General features: G+C 36.1%; 1 protein-coding gene across 1 annotated transcript in view; it reads left to right on the top strand.

The window, feature by feature from the left end:
- LOC108682585 (adenylate cyclase type 6) overlaps positions 1-17,411 on the top strand; it is an 89,100-nt gene extending 71,689 nt beyond the window's left edge. The window contains exons 3-4 of the mRNA XM_018171779.2: positions 16,269-16,399; positions 17,261-17,411. Coding sequence (XP_018027268.1) covers positions 16,269-16,399; positions 17,261-17,411 — 282 coding nt within the window. The remainder of the gene's footprint in view (positions 1-16,268; positions 16,400-17,260) is intronic.
- The last annotated feature ends 1,358 nt before the right edge of the window (positions 17,412-18,769 follow it).

The following is an 18,769-nucleotide window of genomic DNA, read 5'->3' as shown; positions in this document are numbered from 1 at the left end:
TGTTCATAACTAGTCCTGTTTATTTCGATATAATGTTAGGTCTTGTTTAGGTTTTATGTCTGTCTTTGAATTTTGACTTTTAAAGTGATTTTATTCATTTTTAGTTTAGTCGAACTGATGATGGAGCTAGACTCCGAAACGTTTTCAATATCGATATGGTGAATTTTCTTGGCGTTTTCTTTGCTTTTAAATTCCTTGTTAATTCCATTAGCCTTTTAATTCGAACATTCTGCTATATTTGAATAAACAGCCGCTGAAAAAAACTTCGTTTATTCATAACGATGGTTCAGCTCGGAGTAATTGCTGCGGCAAAATGCTTGGTAAATATTGAAGTTTCATAATGTGAATGAACCTTGCACAAATTTTGACATAGGTTCGATTCGAAACATTTTCGCCACGAATATTCTTGCGTGAAATAAGTAATTGATATCACTCGACTATTTTGAAATGTTAGGAGTGAGAGACCTTCACCACATTGTGTCACAATTTTTCCCTTGCCTTTGACCGCCATCCCTACTCGCCACCCTCTCGATTTATTTGTGTTTTACTGTCGATTTTTGGCTGATGTGGCCATGCCTGTTACGCCACCTATAATCTACCGTTGCCATCTATAATCATAGATGCACGACTCTTAATTTTCATTTGGGTATTTTTTATCCTTTTTTTAGTTCTATCTATTAGATCAACGTCAAAGTATACTTTTCTCTCAGTCATCTAATATCAGTTTTCTAATATTTCAGACATTTTAAAAACAAACCTGAACTATTTCTGATATAAACTGCACTGCCTAAGGTTCTACTTCATTATCTATCACTTGGATGGCGCTGCAATCAATAAAATGATGCGCCGCATTTGTATTAATTGCCTTAGGTAGCTTGCAAACGCATCTCCTGCCTACAGCAACAACTGTGCCGATATCAGTGTAACTGAACAAATTTTTTCGTCATTACATGCTGAGGTATTTATGTCGGTAATGAATGTATTCGCTACGTCATTACATGCATATATTGTTATCTCGGCCATGAATGTATTTTCTACGCCAATTCATTGAGAGATACTAAAGCGTCTCACGTACGGTTTGAGGGAAATAAAGACGCTTTTTACGATATCAGTATAGAACCCTGTATGAATAACAGATCGTTATACGAGTTACACAAATATAAATACATAAAAAACGATTATAAACATTATAAATCAATTCAGCTATTAAACAAAGTAATTAGTATGCGATGACAGTTGCTACACCTACGTACTTACTCTAACAAGAGGTTCTGGTGAAATGAATCAAATAATACAAAAATCATATAAAGAAAATAAAGTTACCTATTGTTTTATTCATTGTGGTGACGTTCATATCTAAACGAATCATAATTTTACAATTTGAATCTGATTCTAAATTTCTAAATATTTTATTACATTAATTCAAAATCATGAAAGGAACCGCTACAATACTTGGCCGGAAGTGAATGTATACTTCTACATGAAGTCGTGCAGAGACAGTAATGTCGGTTTTCAATGTACTTTCCGTGTCAAGATTAGTATTTCCACGTCGTGATATTCATGTCGGTATTGAACTCGTTTTCTACGTTGAGACATGCAGAGATTTTTATCATATTTATGTTGGTAACGAATGTATTTTCTACATCGAGTTGTTAAGAGATATATACGTATATATGTTGGTAATGTATGTATTTTCTATGTCAATACATACTAAGATATTTCGGTGATGACTGTATTTTTTTGCGTCAGGTCATGCAAACGTATATATGTTGGCTACGAATGTTTTTTTACGTCATGGCATGCCGAATTATTGTTTATGAATTCATGAATGTACTTTGTCAAGAAATACCGAGAAATTTACGTAGGTAACGAATGCATGCACATTCTACACCAAGACCAGCAACGATAACGTAATGTCTTACGATTGCATCATATATCACTTCGAGCTTGAGCCATGGGCTTAGAGGCATAAGTTCATCAAATATCAACCCATTATTGCGCCCGCTCTACTTTATAGGGCGCACGAGATCTGCATAAACTCAGTTATTGCCACTGAACTAACTCCACTTTATGTGGTAGAAGCTTACGTATCAAAATTCGCTTGTGAAATACTATTCCCTGCACTCTACATTGATTTTTTCCTTTCATTGAGACCTACTATAAAATTCCTCGTACTCAAATAGGAGCAGCGTCTAACAAAATTTCAGCAAACAACCCTACTTTAGCTGAAAATTGCAAAAATTGAATAATTTGCTCTAAGAAGTGTTACTTCTTGCCTGATATTCTGGGTATATAGAACCATGCATCTCCTCTAAAATTGCTTTGTATGTTTAGAACACAATGATATCACTTTATTATTTAGCGGTAATTTTTAACGACAATCAAAATTATGGGATTGTCGACATCCTATATCTAAATTAATATTTTTTTTGAACGCGGAATTGAGTTTTAGACGTCTGCCATTCATATGTGTCTCTATGTTTCTATTTACAAATTTCGTAATGAAAATTGCGAGTATCGAGAATAACCAATACATCTAGTGTTAAAGCGGAGTTAAAGATATCTGGTGGCATATTCTTACGTGGTATGTTCATAAATCTTCGAGGCGATCATAATCGTTGCTTGCCTAGCTGTTATGTTCGTTGTAAAAGAAAAACATGAACGCTTGTATTTTTGTGATGAGCGTACTCAACCATTCAAAATAAAGTTATCAATTGATTATTTCCCAAAGTTGTCGTTCAGGAAAGTAAACTTTCTGATATCGAACACATCAACGAGATATTAGGGTTGTTGTCAAGCGTCCTTCGGTTGTCGAGCCTCGCAGCTTAAGCATTCAAGCCTATAGACAAAATCTTATTGGCCAGACTCGTAATCCCTTAGGAAGGCCACGGCTACTCCCGGGGTATCTGGTTAACTGTCGCAACGCTTAGTCAATTTGCTCGCACTAGTGCTGCTTTGAGTTACCCGTCTTGCTGGAAGTGCATTAAAATTAGAAGTGCATTATATGTAATTTTAAATTGTTTCAAAAATCAGTGGAGTATTGATCGAAGACAGCAACCGAGACCTGATGAACTATAATGGATGTCTAAGTTCACCAGAGTGTAAATATTGAACAAATTACTTAGCGAGAATATTATTTAGCGACAATATTAAATGAATTAAATTATTACTCTTTATCGGGGGAAAAACGGAGATGCATTTCTTCCTATTCATAATATCCTGTTATAAATTATACATCGCGAAAGCCACATTTTTTTAAGGTTTGGTACTGAGTAGTAAGTAAAATTTTATCTTCATTTCACAATGATTTATTTTGCCTAAGTTCAACGTTTTTTTATTGCGATGTTTTTTTCTTTGAAAAGTGTCATTGGAAAGTTTTTCATTGAAAACTGACAGAAAAATTTTACTAGGTGACGGTAGGCGGTGTGAAGCTGGGATACCTTTCGTATTTGTTTTGTTTATAAAAATCGATTATAGGCACACAAATTATAATTATTGTATATTAATCTGAATTTGTTTACGCATGGAAATTAATTATAATTCATTTTAATCCCTATTGTTTGCTTCATTTGTCAAGAATAACATAATCCCACGTACATTCTTATTTAAACTTATTTATAATATCATGAAACAAGGAGCATATTGTCAGCAGGTAATTGCGATAGAAACTTTTTACGCAGTTTTATTCAAGAGAGAAGGGGACTGGCCACTCTTACCTATAAGTAGGTAATAATTAGGCAAACTTCCTTTTATAACTTGAGGAAATGTACTTAGGAATGAAACCTTAGTTTAATTAATTACTGCCCTTCCGAGTGGGGCCGTAGCTTCTTGAGGCAGCGGCAACGCTTCCAAGTGCTGCGCAGCTCGTGACAGTCATTTGGTAAACTTGGGTGAGTAAATTTGGTAAACTTGGGTGAGTAAATTTGGTAAACTTGGCAGAGTAAATTCTTAAAACTTGGCGCAGTAAATTTGTTAAACTTGGCGGAGTGAATTTGTAAAACTTGGCGCAGTAAATTTGGTAAACTTGGCAAAGTAAATTTGTAAAACTTGGCGGAGTAAATTTGTAAAACTTGGCGGAGTAAATTTGTTAATGGTAAACTTGGGGGAGAAAACTTGGAAATCTTGGGGGAGTAAACTTGGTAAACTTGGGGGAGTAAACTTGGTAATCTTGGGGGAGTAAACTTGGTAAACTTGGAGGAGTGAACTTGGTAAACTTGGAGGAATGAACTTGGTAATCTTGGGGGAGTAAACTTGGTAAACTTGAGGGAGTGAACTTGGTAAACTTGGGGGAGTAAACTTAGTAAACCTGGAGTAAACTTGGTAAACTTGGGGGAGTAAACTTGGTAATCTTGGAGGAGTAAACTTGGTAAACTTGGGGGAGTAAACTTGGTAAACTTGGGGGAGTAAACGTGGTAAACTTGGAGGAGAGTAAACGTGGTAAAATTGCGGGAATGAACATGGTAAACTTGGGGGAGTAAGCTTGGTAAACTTGGGGGAGTGAACGTGGTAAACTTGGAGGAGTAAACTTGGTAAACTTGGGGGAGTAAACTTGGTAAACTTGGGGGAGTGAACTTGGTAAACTTGGGGGAGTAAGCTTGGTAAACAAAAGTCACGTGGGGCAAACTTGAATCCTTTACTTGAATTTTTGATAAGTAAAAAAAAAATTTTGACTGATTTCATTCAAAATAATGGGATTGTTTGTTAAAATTTTGCTTACGCTGTTTATGCACTTCGTTTAGCGCAAAATTTAGAGCATTGCTCGCGGCCATAATTTGCTTCCTATCATGCAAGCTTTTCGATTAGATTTCGCCTTAGAAGCTTAGATTTTTCAAGTTGACTGACGTCATCTTGGGTTGAGGCACATCAATCCGTCCTCGGCATCCCGACCGAGCAACTGCGACGCATTAATTAATTAGGAAAATATTTTCTGGTCGCTTCATTATTGCGGCGCGGATCGGCCATTAATCGCAGACGATATTATACGATCACCAATCGCGAAAATTTCCTCTGGACTTTTATTCTGTCATTTCTTCGTGAGCTCAATTATTGATAGTTTCAAAATAATACCCATCGGTAATTTCTGATATCGCATGGTTATTAATAATTTATTCATTAGTATTTTAGTGTAACTCAAATGTATTCTTGTGAGTTAATCTTCATCAAGTGATCCATGTTCTTGTTCCAGTTGTGATCCATTTCAATTGTACCAATTTTGCACATCAGCCTCACATGACAAACACCGAATTTGAAAGTAATATGAACTTTGCCAGAATTCCAGCTCAAACTTAGAAAAACCAGTGAAATTATATGCCCTTAGAGGGGGAAGGCGAAAATTTCCTCGATGGCGCGGCGTAAAATTTCCCACTTCAGGTCCCTGCTGCAGCGTATCTATGCCAACCAACGATATGAACAGAGATGTCTGGAAAACTTAAGAAGTTGTTCTTGAAGAAATTGTCTCAATAGTTTATTTTTTATACTATTTTCGTTTAAAATGAGGTTAAACTTGCCCTGAAATTAAGAAATAAATAAATAAAAACAGAATAGTGCATAAATATTCGCAGGGCGCTGATAATCAGCGGAAAATTTTTAGATCTCCTTGATGCTGGTTCAGTAAATTAACCCACGTAGGTAACATAGTATAAACAAAATATTGGCAACTTATTCATTTCGGTTTTTCAATAAAAAATATCTAAATTTACTCCCCCTTTCGGGAGGATAGAGGGACTTCTGACGGGTGTCTGTGCTCGTCAGAAGTCCTATGGGATTTCGCGTTCCTAGGGGGATTGTTCCTGAGCGCCCCACCGCTGAGCTCGCGGTGTCTGACTGTAGGTCTCAGTTGTGGGGTTAAGTTANTTGTCCTTTCTCGTCACTTGTCCTTTCTCGTCACTTGTCCTTTCTCGTCACTTGTCCTTTCTCGTCACTTGTCCCTCCTTGTCACTTGTCCTTTCTCGTCACTTGTCCCTCCTTGTCACTTGTCCTTTCTCGTCACTTGTCCTTTCTCGTCACTTGTCCTTTCTCGTCACTTGTCCCTCCTCGTTACTTGTCCCTCCATGTCACTTGTCCCTCCATGTCACTTGTTCCTCCTTAATTGTCACTTCGTCTCATTGAAATGCTAACGCTGCTGCTGTCGCGCCAGCTTCAGCGGGCTTGACAATTGAGATCTTCTTCCCTTGTGAGTGATTAACGATTTTTGATTTATGAAACTTTCGATAACTGAGACCTTCCACCTCGTTGGTGATGTTCATCTTGACTTTCGGCGCGGGAAAGCTAATTAGCTGAAGCATTTGTAAACGTGTGGCAACTAAAATAATTAACTAGCTAACTAAATTTGATCATTGAAGTCTCGGAACAATTTTTCAACAATGTTTGAAAACCAAATTGAAGAAGTAGAAATATACCCATTTGATGAAACGATGAAACATTATTCATTATAAATAGAAAATATTTGACTGGGACACTCGCTACTCGTAAGAATGGGTTATTACTTGGAAGAATGATAAATTTGTTTAAAATGATATGCTCACAGCACATATATGCTCAACAGCCTTGGATATATGAGCAATTCTTTTTGGAAGCATATTCTACATTGCTACAGCCATTGTAGTGAGATTAGCACATGCTTCTGTGAAAGTTCGCTTGGGGAACCAAACAAACAAAAAAATATAAATGTTATTCTTCTTTTTACAACTTTTGCGGGGCATCATTTTTGTTACGAAGTTCACCCAAATTTTTACTATCATTATACCCAACCCATAAATTTTCCTATTACCTTAAAGGCAGGATATTTTCTTGTATAATATCAATTCTCATTTGATGTATTTTGATAAACGATCAGACTTTTTATTTCTTCTATCTAAATGTAAATCAGTCAACATATGCCAAAAACGAATAGCATCCGCAAGAATTACAATTAGCTTGGCGACTCAGCTCTCCAACATAAAGTTCTCATATGTAATGCAGTAGCCTGAGATGAAGCCCACTTCAAAAGTTAGTTTTATGTAAAAGCTTGTAAAGTGCTTAAACGAGGCAGCTAAGTCCGTATACTTTTGCAAATAGTTGATAGATTTTTAACTCCTATAAATAGACTCAGATCATGACATAAAATATGAAAGGCACTTGAGAAAAAAGGTTGGTAGTAAAAACCACCCTTTAAAAAAATGTACACATAAAATGGATTTTGAGAATTTTTCTGCTTATTTTGAGTATCCCCATGGGTTGCTTTTCAAAATTTTCTTTTCCAGTTGGACATATCATTGCTTCACTGTTAAAAATAGTCATAAAGGAATTAGTATTAGATGGCAGAATTTGCTTGTTTATTAAAACACGTGCGATTGATGACCAGAGCATTCGTTGATTTAGATTATCAGAGTGGAGAAAAATTCTTCAAATGACGTTGGTAGATCGAAAGGCATGTTTCAGGAAGTAGTTTTAGTTTATTAGCGACGTTCCAGTATAAATGACAGCTAGTAGTACAAATCAGGGGTATTGTGGATACATTTTGCAACCTAAACCTAAAATTACTCAAAAAATAATTTAGGCGTCCGGACGAATCCTGTAGTTTGCAAGTTACTAGCTGGAGACTCGCTCTAAATAATGAGGGCCTCAGCTATTGCCAGTCTCGAAGCGTCAGGACAGCGCTTAACTATGCTGGTGCAGGCCTCAAATGTTGCTAAACCCTTCACCTGCTTGATAATGAATGTTGTATATGCCAAACTTTGCATTCCATTAAAATGTCGTTTGGTAACCTGTTTTGTGATCTCCCTGCGCCAACATAAAATTTTGTTAGACTCGTTGAACAACAAATAAGAAGATTGTCAATAAAAAGCATGCTCTGGTCTTCAATCAACCTTGCATAAAAAAAGCTTCTGTCGGATTACACCAATTTTCGCTCTCACGACCCGGAAGCAAGGATGAAACAAAGTGAGATATAGAAAACAAGGTTAGGCAAGGTGAGATGAAACAAGGTTAGGTGAGATACAGAAATTATACGGTAAATTAAAATTATTAACTGCGAGCTCGAAAATCTTTAGCTTGAAATTTCTGAAAATATTTATCGTCTACATTCTAAGTCCTCAACTTAATTCGTATCAAGATTACCGATGAATTATTGAGCAAGCTCCGTGATACCTACGACAACAGTGAAACTCCGCACTCTTCGGAAGCTAAATAACCTCTATAGAGGAGAAATCTGCCTTCCGCATTCTTACAATGGCTTCAGCAACCTATCCTGTCTAACTCTGAGCAAGGAGAAAGCCGAACTCCTAAACCTTGGACTGAATTGTCATGTGGCATCCAAATTCCGCATGACGTAGAAACAAATTTAGCTTGAGTTATTGTACGAAACCATACTCAAGCTTATGGACGGTAAAATAATTTATATCAGCCCAAATTTGAAAGATCAATTGCGATCTGATGCTACCAAAAAACGAGGCTCATCGACCTGAGCAGTCTTAACTCCGGTTCCACATCAAGCAGCTAAACAACTCAGAGACAACGATAAAATTGTTATACGGAAAGCATGTGAAAGTAATATTTTCGTAATTATAGACAAAACGGATTATCTCTCAAAAATCAATGCAATTATTTCGGACGAGTGTTAATTTAGTCGTGTCGCAAGAGATCCAACAGAACAACTTCAGAGGAAGTTGCTTATTTTCTTTTATTTTATTGCTACGGAGAGTAGCATGGACTCCTGGCACGGGAAAACGAGTTTATGATAGGCCGCTAAGTATATTTATTAACTGTTGCTCGCTTACCCGCAACAACGAAATTGTGGAAAGCTTACGTTTTACTAAATTTTCCGATTAAAGTGCTAAATCTATTTCTATACAAGTTACGAGTAAAAAAATTATCAAAAAATATTTATTTATATAACATGCACCTATCAGACGAGTTAGCAATTTAATGTGGCTGGTTGCCTGGCTTGCATTGACGAATCTCTTCTACATTATTTTTAGGCTTTTCCTTTATTGAACTGGCAAAAGTTCCAAGGCCGTTGCATGGTGAGCCGCGAACATTATATTTCGAATCAATTTTTCATGTTTCCAAATAATAACTCATTTTTACAGTTAAATGTTACAGTAAAGTTGTCGCTTTCTTATGGATTCTGTGGTACAAAATAGGCTTTTTCTGACAAAATAGGATTTTTCGTTTTGGTGTTCAAACATTGTTGAAGAATGGCTCCAATTAAGGCTTTGATGAGCGAGTCTAGAGGATTTTTACTGCCAAATAAAACTGAATTGTCTGACAATATTTTGTGTATACAATATTACCTATGTTGGCAATGGACTGTACACTGTGTAGGTATCAAGGAGATTCATAAATTTCTGGTGATTTAATGGGCATTAAATTTATGCATTTATTCTGCTTCTATGACTTTCGAGCAAGTCCGATTATATTTTGCTCTAAAAATTTTAACAATGAACTATTTAGAGTTTTGATTTTAGAAAATTTTCTCGAAGAGCACCTCCTCGAGTTCTACAGACACCTCAGTTCAAGTCGTTGGTGATTTGGTGATTTTAATTAGTGATTTCACACGGCGCGATAGAGGACGTTTTCGCCATCCCCCTGTGAAGGTCTATAATTTCAATAGTTTTTGTTATACTCTGAGCAAAAATTTTTGCAAAGGTCTCTAAAAATATATAAAAAATCATATGTAGAATTTCATCAATATTGGTTATGGCCAGATGGGGACCCCTGATACACTTGACATGGACTCTTTGTACCGTATATGTCATGGTGATATGGATTAAATTGCAGCTCCTGTTAAAAAGAATGATGGAATTTGTCTCTAATCAAGTTATTCTTGATTATTTATCTTTACTTGTATCAGTGACACTATTTTTACTATTAACATGAAGGTTATTATTATATGCATTAGTAAATTTCCTTCCCGATAAATTTATATACAAGTTCTAACTATCAAAAAGTGATGAGCAGTCGCATTGATAGATTTTTATGAGATCTCTTAGGAAATTGAATTTTGAAGTTAAGGTCCTGCAAAATATCTATGCAAAGAATAAATTATTTCTGTGTTGGTTCCAGGAACGGGCTGAATCGAAAAGTTCGTTTATATGCGATTGCAATATCCTCTTGGGGGATGACTCAACTTATTATTATTATTATTAACTTATAAACTCAACTTATTTCTTTAAAATGCAGGCTTTACAGTAAAATATATTTTCCCTCAGGGTTTAATTTTTTTGTCAAATTATAAGAAGATTTTGTTCAAGTCAGCGACCACAACGCAAGAAAATAAGATAGAGCCAATACAGTTCCAAGTTATGTAGCGTTGGGCCAATACATAAATAGATTTCCGAAGCATAAATGTATTCCGGTCTCAGTTTTCGAATTATTTTGCAGAAATTTGCCATCGTAAAATTGCGGAACAAAGTTCAAGGGTGTTTGAAACGCGTTATACAATAAGTACGTTTAGAAACTTGCATTGACAAAACAGTAAATAAAATTTGAAACTTGTTATACTCAAAACAATGCAGAACATTGAGCCAGCGCAGCGTGTGATCTCCATTAATTATTCATGCTGCTGCATGACTTATTCAGCTCGCTAAAAGCGCAAAGCTTGAATGCATTTATCTTTCAAGGTTTGTTCACAACTAAAATTCAAATCATTTATTGACTTCAATGCTTGGCGATGTAAGCGCGCGTTGTGTATACAATCGATCTTTTCACTTGTCTGGGGATATCATGAAATTAGCAAATTACTAATGTGCAGGAAAACTCGAGCAAGTAATGTAGAATGATTTAATTTGAAATGGCTAATCGAGTGAGACTTTTTTGAAAAGGACTAATTCAAATGGACTTATAGAAACAGAATAGTAGATAAGGACTAATAGCAAATAGAAAAGGACTGTTTGAAAAAGGATTGTTTGAAAATGGACTGTTTGAAAAAGGACTTTGAAAAAGGACTGTTTGAAAAAGGACTGCTTGAAAAAGGACTGTTTGAAAAAGGACTTTGAAAAAGGACTGTTTGAAAAAGGACTGCTTGAAAAAGGACTGTTTGAAAAAGGACTAAGACAGGCTGGGGCAGACAGGCTGGGGCAGACAGGCTGGGGCAGACAGGCTGGGGCAAACAGGCTGGGGCAGACAGGCTGGGGCAGACAGGCTGGGGAAGACAGGCTGGGGCAGACAGGCTGGGGCAGACAGGCTGGAGCAGACAGGCTGGAGCAGTTGAGGTGCCGTCTGATTAGTAAAGAATAAATGGTGTGGACTGTGGTGCAAAATGATTTTTATAATGTGCTGATTGACTGGTACGTACATATTAGTAGTCAGTGAGTTGAGGAGGTGATCAAAAGCTTATTTACTAGTCCTACTTGAATTCAAATGATTTAGTTTGATTTCAACATTAAATTTTTTCTAATAATATCAATTAGTGCTGTTGCCTATTCGTTGTAATGTGTAATTCAATGACTTGCGCTTCTCGCATTTTCTTCAAACATTTATTATGTGAACCCTGAATGTTAAAGCTCTCCTCTCCATTTCACGGTCAAATTTCTGGTATCAAAGTTATTTATTAACAATTGGTGCGCCTGTATAAGAATCGCCAGCCTGAGACGTTTTCCACAACACGGCTGTACGGAAGTCACGATAAGTTATCGACGCCGCGGTAGACGCTGGGTCTTGATCGGCCATTGCCTGCTGCCTGCAGGGCGCTTGATGTCGCTGGCTGTTAACGGAGTTTCTTTTGCGCTTAATGTGTTTTTTTAGTAACTTGAAAGAGAAAAAGGTATAAGATATTTTTTACTAAAGTCAAAGTTTCTCTATATAACAGGTTCGATCATTTCACTACCATCATGTGCCCTACAAAACTTAAATATAAAATTCTTCTGAAATATATATTTTCAATATTGTTATACGGAATAGCCTAGGGCACCTCGCGCTGCAGCGAACTGTTGAGATATTCTTTGTAACATAATTTATCGAACATAACATAATAACATAACATAATTTATACATAACATAATTTATTTTACCAAGGCCAGGAGTTTTTATATTAATTTTATGTTCATGCGAGTACATTAAGTTTATTATGTTGTTTTATGCCCCGTGGAGCGTGAATGACTCCCGTGACACTTCATTAAATTCAAGTCGTAAATCATGAATGACTGCCATACAGCCAGCCAAAGACCGACTCAGGCTAATGCAGGAATTTTGACGAGGTTTTTCTCGACGATATTTAACACAATAACGTCTCCGAAACGTTTTCTATAAAGATATGAATTTTTGTGGACTTCTCTTTGCTTTTAAATTCTTAGTTAATTTGCGATTTAAGCAAACAAGTGATATAAATTCATTAATATCTTGTGAATTGTGTTATTGTGCATTCAATATTGTGAATATTGAACTGTGTTCGAGAAAAAGGGAAAACTCTGTATAGGAATTACAATTCGATGGATTTTATGAACAAATAACCAAATAAGCACAGAAAAACATTCAGAAAGAAATTATGGAAAGATGTTACTCTTTGCATCTGCTTTTGAATTTAGGGTTAATATTAATGCTTGGCATTTTACCATGAATGAAGAATGGCAGGGACGAAAAATGTAACGTTTTTGGTTAAATTTACTGAAATTAATTTTTCTATTAACTGAAATTGTATTTATTGTCTTCTTGATTGCGTTTCCTGCATATTCACTGCAATAAGTCGGCTATGAGAGCTGAAAATCCTTCATCTTATCAAAAGTCGTCCTAAAGAGAACTGAAACATTTTCTTGTATGCGATCCCTTTACTTTTAATCACGTAGAATAATCCGATCCCTAGAAAACGGTAGCCTGTAAAATTATTCATTGATTATAACTCTTTCATTACGTTAGTGTATCCGTAGAGACTCGTTCAGCCTTTTAAAGTTATTCCACGAGACCACAGAGACGGCTAACTGCTATATGCAAATTAACTACTTAGAAGTCTCTCGTTTAAATTCCTTACTCGGGTCTTTTCCTTTATTTTCACGTAAAGAATAAAAATTTGTAATTACTTTTCTCGAGACAATAGATACTACTAAGGCGATTCTTGAATCATTATCGTGTAACTCTCCTTTCTTGGATAATTTTATATTATGCGATGACGTCATTCACTTCCAAGAGGAAGTCTTGACTTTCTCGCCAGATGCTCTTGCGTCGGGATCTTTTAATATGAATAAAGAAATGTGAAACATCTCAGACATTATTTACGCAGCGACCTAAATAGCCTGAAAACCTACAACTTGCATACAAATAGTATTCAAGTTGCCCAGATCACATAACTTCAGACAAAGCATTATTGCATATTGAGCATTATTCTTCATAGCCAAAAGCGAATCCTAAACAGCATGGTAGCCTGGTCTTCGAGTGTTTCGAAAATAAATGCTCAAATGTTCGAGTGTTTTTATGAATTATATTTATGTATTTATTGATGACTCTATTAGACTGGCCTCGTGCGCTGCCGTATATACGCAGTTTTTAAAAATATTCGTTGAATTCATGATAATTATTAATTTTATTGAACTTAACCACACGTGTGGAGTTTATCATATCTTTCGGCCTGTAAGAATGCGGCATGATCAACGTCGAACACTCGATTGCCTGGTCAAATTAAACTCGGAATTTTACAAACGAGTTTTCGGTTCAGTCCATGGGTGGATATTATTTATTTCGGAAGAGAAAATATTTGTTTTGACTAAGGTTAAAATGAGAAATTATTCTCTATTTCGATTAATAAGAAAGAGATTCAAGAATCGTATATTTTCGTCGATTTTTCAATACTTGATTTATTTATTGTTCACTAATTGATATTATGCAATAATTTATTATAGTAAAGATTTATTCTGTAATTTAATTTAATTGATGTAACGAACAATTATACCATTGAGGTCCTATTGACATTTGTGATGTTTTCAGTATTTGTTTTACATACATTTTGAAACAAGGCATCACAAATGGCCTACTGTTAAGAATGCTTACAAACAAAATATACCTAAACCAGTACTTGCCATAAGTTTGTGCTATAATTGATGACTGCAAGATATCGCACTCAATGCTCTGCTTTGAGCTTTAATTGTTGCCGCAATGGCACGCTTCTTGCTCTGAGAAGTATTTTTTACCGCTGTAATATTGCACCGATATTGAATTACAGTTTGACTACTAGATAAAAACTGTTGCTCAGTCTTGAGTAACACGACGACTTTACAGCATTTTCTGCAGAGATTAATATTTTCTGTAGCGAGAAAATTTTTCTGCTTTAAGTAGCTTCCTGTGAACTGAATATCCCTATTTGCCGACGTATTTGCTTTCGTCTATGCAATTCAAATATAAAGGTCACTGTGCTGACTACATCTACCTTTAGGTAACAAAATGTTAAATAGCAGTTGTCTCACTAAAGATATTAATTAAATAAATTTGAGGTTGAGCATCGAAACTTTAATTTTTATCATTTTATAATTTACGAAGAAATGGTAGGAAATGTTTTTGCAGTCGTCACTCTTACACAGCACGCTCCGCTCTCGTGAGTTCTATGCAGTTCATTGAGTTGTTTTATTGAAGCTTTGCGGTGAAATATACTGCACCATTCCTGCCAACTGATCCCCAACATGGCCTATAATGACAGATTTTTATTGAGAGAGCAAATGGAATTAAATAAATGAAAGTATTAGTGGGGCAAGACATGTGAATCCAAAATGTTGTATTTAGCTTCTAGCAATCATCATGTTAACTTAGTTGCTTAGATCCGAAAGCAACGGCCATCATCGTTAGTACTTTTTGATTTAGTTGGATGGCAATGGAATGAATAAAACAACGTGTTATTATTATTTTATTTTTATCATTTATTTATTACATTATTTATTCAAATAAACGGTCAGGTCTGTCAAAAACCAGAAAAACTAAAGCAAAGAAATGCAAATTTGAAACGTTACGACTCCATAGATTTAAAGAATTTAATTTTTAAGACATGTGTCCAGTATTAGTGAGACAAGACCTGTGTCCAGCATTAGTGGGGCAAGACATGTGTCCAGCATTAGTGGGACAAGACATGTGTCCAGCATTAGTGGGACAAGACATGTGTCCAGCATTAGTGGGACAAGACATGTGTCCAGTATTAGTGGGGCAAGACATGTGTCCAGCATTAGTGGGTCAAAAATGTGTCTAAACGACATTCAGGCAGCGTGGGTAAGATTACCTACACTGTAGGTGGATTTAACTTTATTATTATGTACTTCTATAAGCATCAGAGTCTCCTCGGCATAAACGCCATACAAACACTTGATTTAGTCTAGGATGCCAAGTTTAATAATTAATATTAACAATAACGACCGAAGATAAGGATCATTAGGGCAAAAATTTAAAAAAAAGCGAGAGCAGTTATTCCTTTATGACACTTAGAAGCTAGGAAACACACCATAAAATTAGCATGAGCAGATTTGAAGCACACGAACGAAAAATCAATCAAAATATAACAATCAAGATAAAACCAATTGCATTGGGTGCGTTCTGTGGCAAGCAATTCTCTTATTCTTCGGGCGAACTTAAGGCGATCTTTGCTCATGAACAAAAAACTTGAGATCAGTGCTAGACCATGAATCAAATTGTTGAAATTATGCGATTGCTAAAATTTTGCCATGCGGGTCGCTATAGCGCTGTTATTTATAGCAGCATTGATGATATAATTTTGCCTACAAGAGATGTGATTATAATGAATTTCCCAGGATAGGAAATAATTATGTTCTTTGTAAAAATATTAGTCTCATTGTTATATTATTACATATGATAAACTTATTGTAAATGTGACGATCATAACACGAGCGTTTATATGGCATGCCCCTGTATGATAACCCTCATCGCACATTAAACTGATTCTAAGAGAATGAAATAGCCATCCTATCCCGTCGACTTTATTCATGATTTATATTTTATAGAATAACGTCTTAACAGGCTGTTTCATTGTATTGTCAATGAATTCATAAATGTTGTTGTTTTTAACGTCTAGCAATCTTCATGTTAACTATGGTTGCTTAGATCAGGAAGCAATGCTATCATCTTAAGTACTTTTTGAATCAGTTGGATGGCAATGGCATGGATAAAATAGTAACGTTATTATTATTATTATTTTATTATTATTTCTCTTAATAAATTATTTATTCAACTAAACGGTCAGGTCTGTCAAAAACCAGAAAAACTAAAGCAAAGAAATGCAAATTTGAAACGTTACGACTCCATAGATTTAAAGAATTTAATTTTTTCATGAGAAGTAATTCTCGGTTTCTTGTATTTTTTCTCAGCTTGGGGCGAACTTGGTGGTGCTGCTGCTGGTGAACGTCGCTGGAGTGTTCAGCCACTACCCCAACGAGACGTCGCGACGCAAGGCCTTCCTTGAGACACGACACTGCATCTACACCAGTTTGAAAAGTCTGTCAGTTTGGTTATTTTTTTATTAGTTGCATAGAAGGTTTTCATTTTCTGGCATAAACATTTTTCTGTTCACTCGGTGCGCTCTGCTTGTTAACTTGACTTCTTGATATACCTAGCCTGTCTACCCTCAGAATTAATTTGCCATTCATAGAATTCGTAGGTAATTCTATAGGAAAATTGTATTAGTTAGAGTAAGATTAATTCAGTTTCACGGAGTGCATAAAATTAAAATATCATAGCTCAAATTGAGAGAAAAACCGTACGTCGATTAGACGTACTCCCATTTTACCTACGAATTCTATAAGTGGCAAATTATTTTGTCGGTAAACAGGTCATATATATAAAGAAGTCAAGTAAACATAAAGAGCGCACTGAGTGAACCGAGAAACGTTTGTGCCAGAAAATGAAGAGTTTCTCAGCAACTAATCAAGCAAGAGGTTCTCAGCAACTGCATGTCTCGTTTTCCCATTCTATAGGAAAACTTTCTGTGTTTTCGTCTAGTGCCGCACAAATTTCAGCTCCTCAGATCCTACGTACGAGTACACGGGGTTTTAATTTTGAAAATTACGCCAAAATGTCAATCGCTTTGTTCAATTTGACTCGTATAGTTTCCGAGCTGTTTCTCCAGAAACGAGCCAAAAACTTGCTTTCTGACGTACATTTTTCTCTAATGCAGTTCTCTGCATGTCTCGGATTAGACGAAATGTACATTACTTTCTCTTTTATTTCATTCAGCCACTCGTTCTATGACCTATTGAAAATCTGTCGTTACCTCAGTTATTACCGTTCAGCAATCGATTTTATACATGTCTGATACCCACTCTGAACTTCCATTAATATCTTCGTATATTCCTGGACCCAGATTCGACCGCCTCGCTACCGAACATCACTGCCTGCGCATCAAGCTGCTGGGCGACTGCTACTACTGCGTCTCCGGCCTGCCAGAGCCTAGGCCTGATCACGCGCATTGTTGTGTCGAGATGGGAGTCGATATGATCGAAGCCATAGCGTGAGTCGTCGCCATACATGTTGTGCTATAGTAGCATCATTTTATTTACTTGATATTAACGTTGCTAGGTCAAACAATATGGTNCAGATGCAGTGTCTTGCAGTATCAGGTGCAGTGTCTTGCAGTATCAGGTGCAGTGTCTTGCAGTATCAGGTGCAGTGTCTTGCAGTATCAGGTGCAGTGTCTTAACCTGCTGCGGTCAATTCATCTGTAACAATTACATCCACAATCAATCAGTAGCCTTACCTCCACCTACCCAGCCAACAAAATTTAAACTGCACAATCAAAAGCGCAATCTCAGCCGATTGATATATGGGATGGTTTTCTCAATCTCACGCGCGGTTAAATTCATTTTTTAAGTTTGTTTGAGTAAAAAACTGACTAAAATGTTGTATTTTAGATCATCAGTTAGCCAGCCTGCCACAGTTAACTTCCTAGTGCAAACGCAATCAAATGTTACGTAGGATATGTCTCTCACTGAACAATTTTTGAAAATATTTTTACGAACATGATGTAGACGCGCTCCTATAAATTTGACTTCAAATTCTATAACTTTTTCATGCTAAATATATTATGTTTATATTACTTTCTTCATTTAAGATTTAATTCTTCCCAATAAACCCAGCAGGTTCATTTGGAGTACTGTTATCATGACTTGAGCCTGAGCGTCGAGGATCGAATGCCATTGAACGTGAATAATCAACATCAAGTACAATAATATTAATTTTACTTCAATATATTAAACACGTGATATTCACGTGCAATGGTATTTAAAAATATTGTTATGGATGCTTTTCACAATCATACGGACATGGAGCGTTTGTGCTTCAGTAGAACAAAAGAAATAGCAGGAAGAGCGAGAATGTTGGAGTGATTTCAGGAACAAGGAAAAGTTTTTGGGTAAAGAATGCTAAAGTTTGACAGTGTGGTGGAATTTTGAATGAAAATATTGACATTTCTAAAAAGCTTCTGAAGGAAGAACAAATTCGGAGGGACTAAAGAGTGTATCTTCAAATGCGTGCGAGCTACAGCATGGACATGTGAGGAAAATGGGAGAAAATTGGTTCTGAAATTATTAGGTATATTAAAACGTCAAGTTTTTAAATTTCAGATAAACCCAGTCCATGATATCAGATTGCCACGATCTATTCACCGAAGGTTTCTGAGACCTTATATTTTCCGCCGTAAAGTTCCGAAACCTTTCCGAAAATATGCTGTTTTATGATTGATGTCGTTTCAAATTGGGAGCAAGAACAAAGATGCAACCTCTTTGCTGGGCGGTTCTATCTCATGGTTGAACTATTTGCAATGTTCTTGTGATAATTTTCAGCCGTTTCAGATCTTTGAACTTTCACTCATTTC

Source organism: Hyalella azteca, unplaced genomic scaffold, assembly GCF_000764305.2.
Source record: "Hyalella azteca isolate HAZT.00-mixed unplaced genomic scaffold, Hazt_2.0.2 contig14624, whole genome shotgun sequence".
Classification (NCBI taxonomy): domain Eukaryota; kingdom Metazoa; phylum Arthropoda; class Malacostraca; order Amphipoda; family Hyalellidae; genus Hyalella; species Hyalella azteca.
The sequence above is the reverse complement of the archived record's forward strand: the minus strand, read 5'-3'. Positions and strand labels throughout refer to the sequence as shown.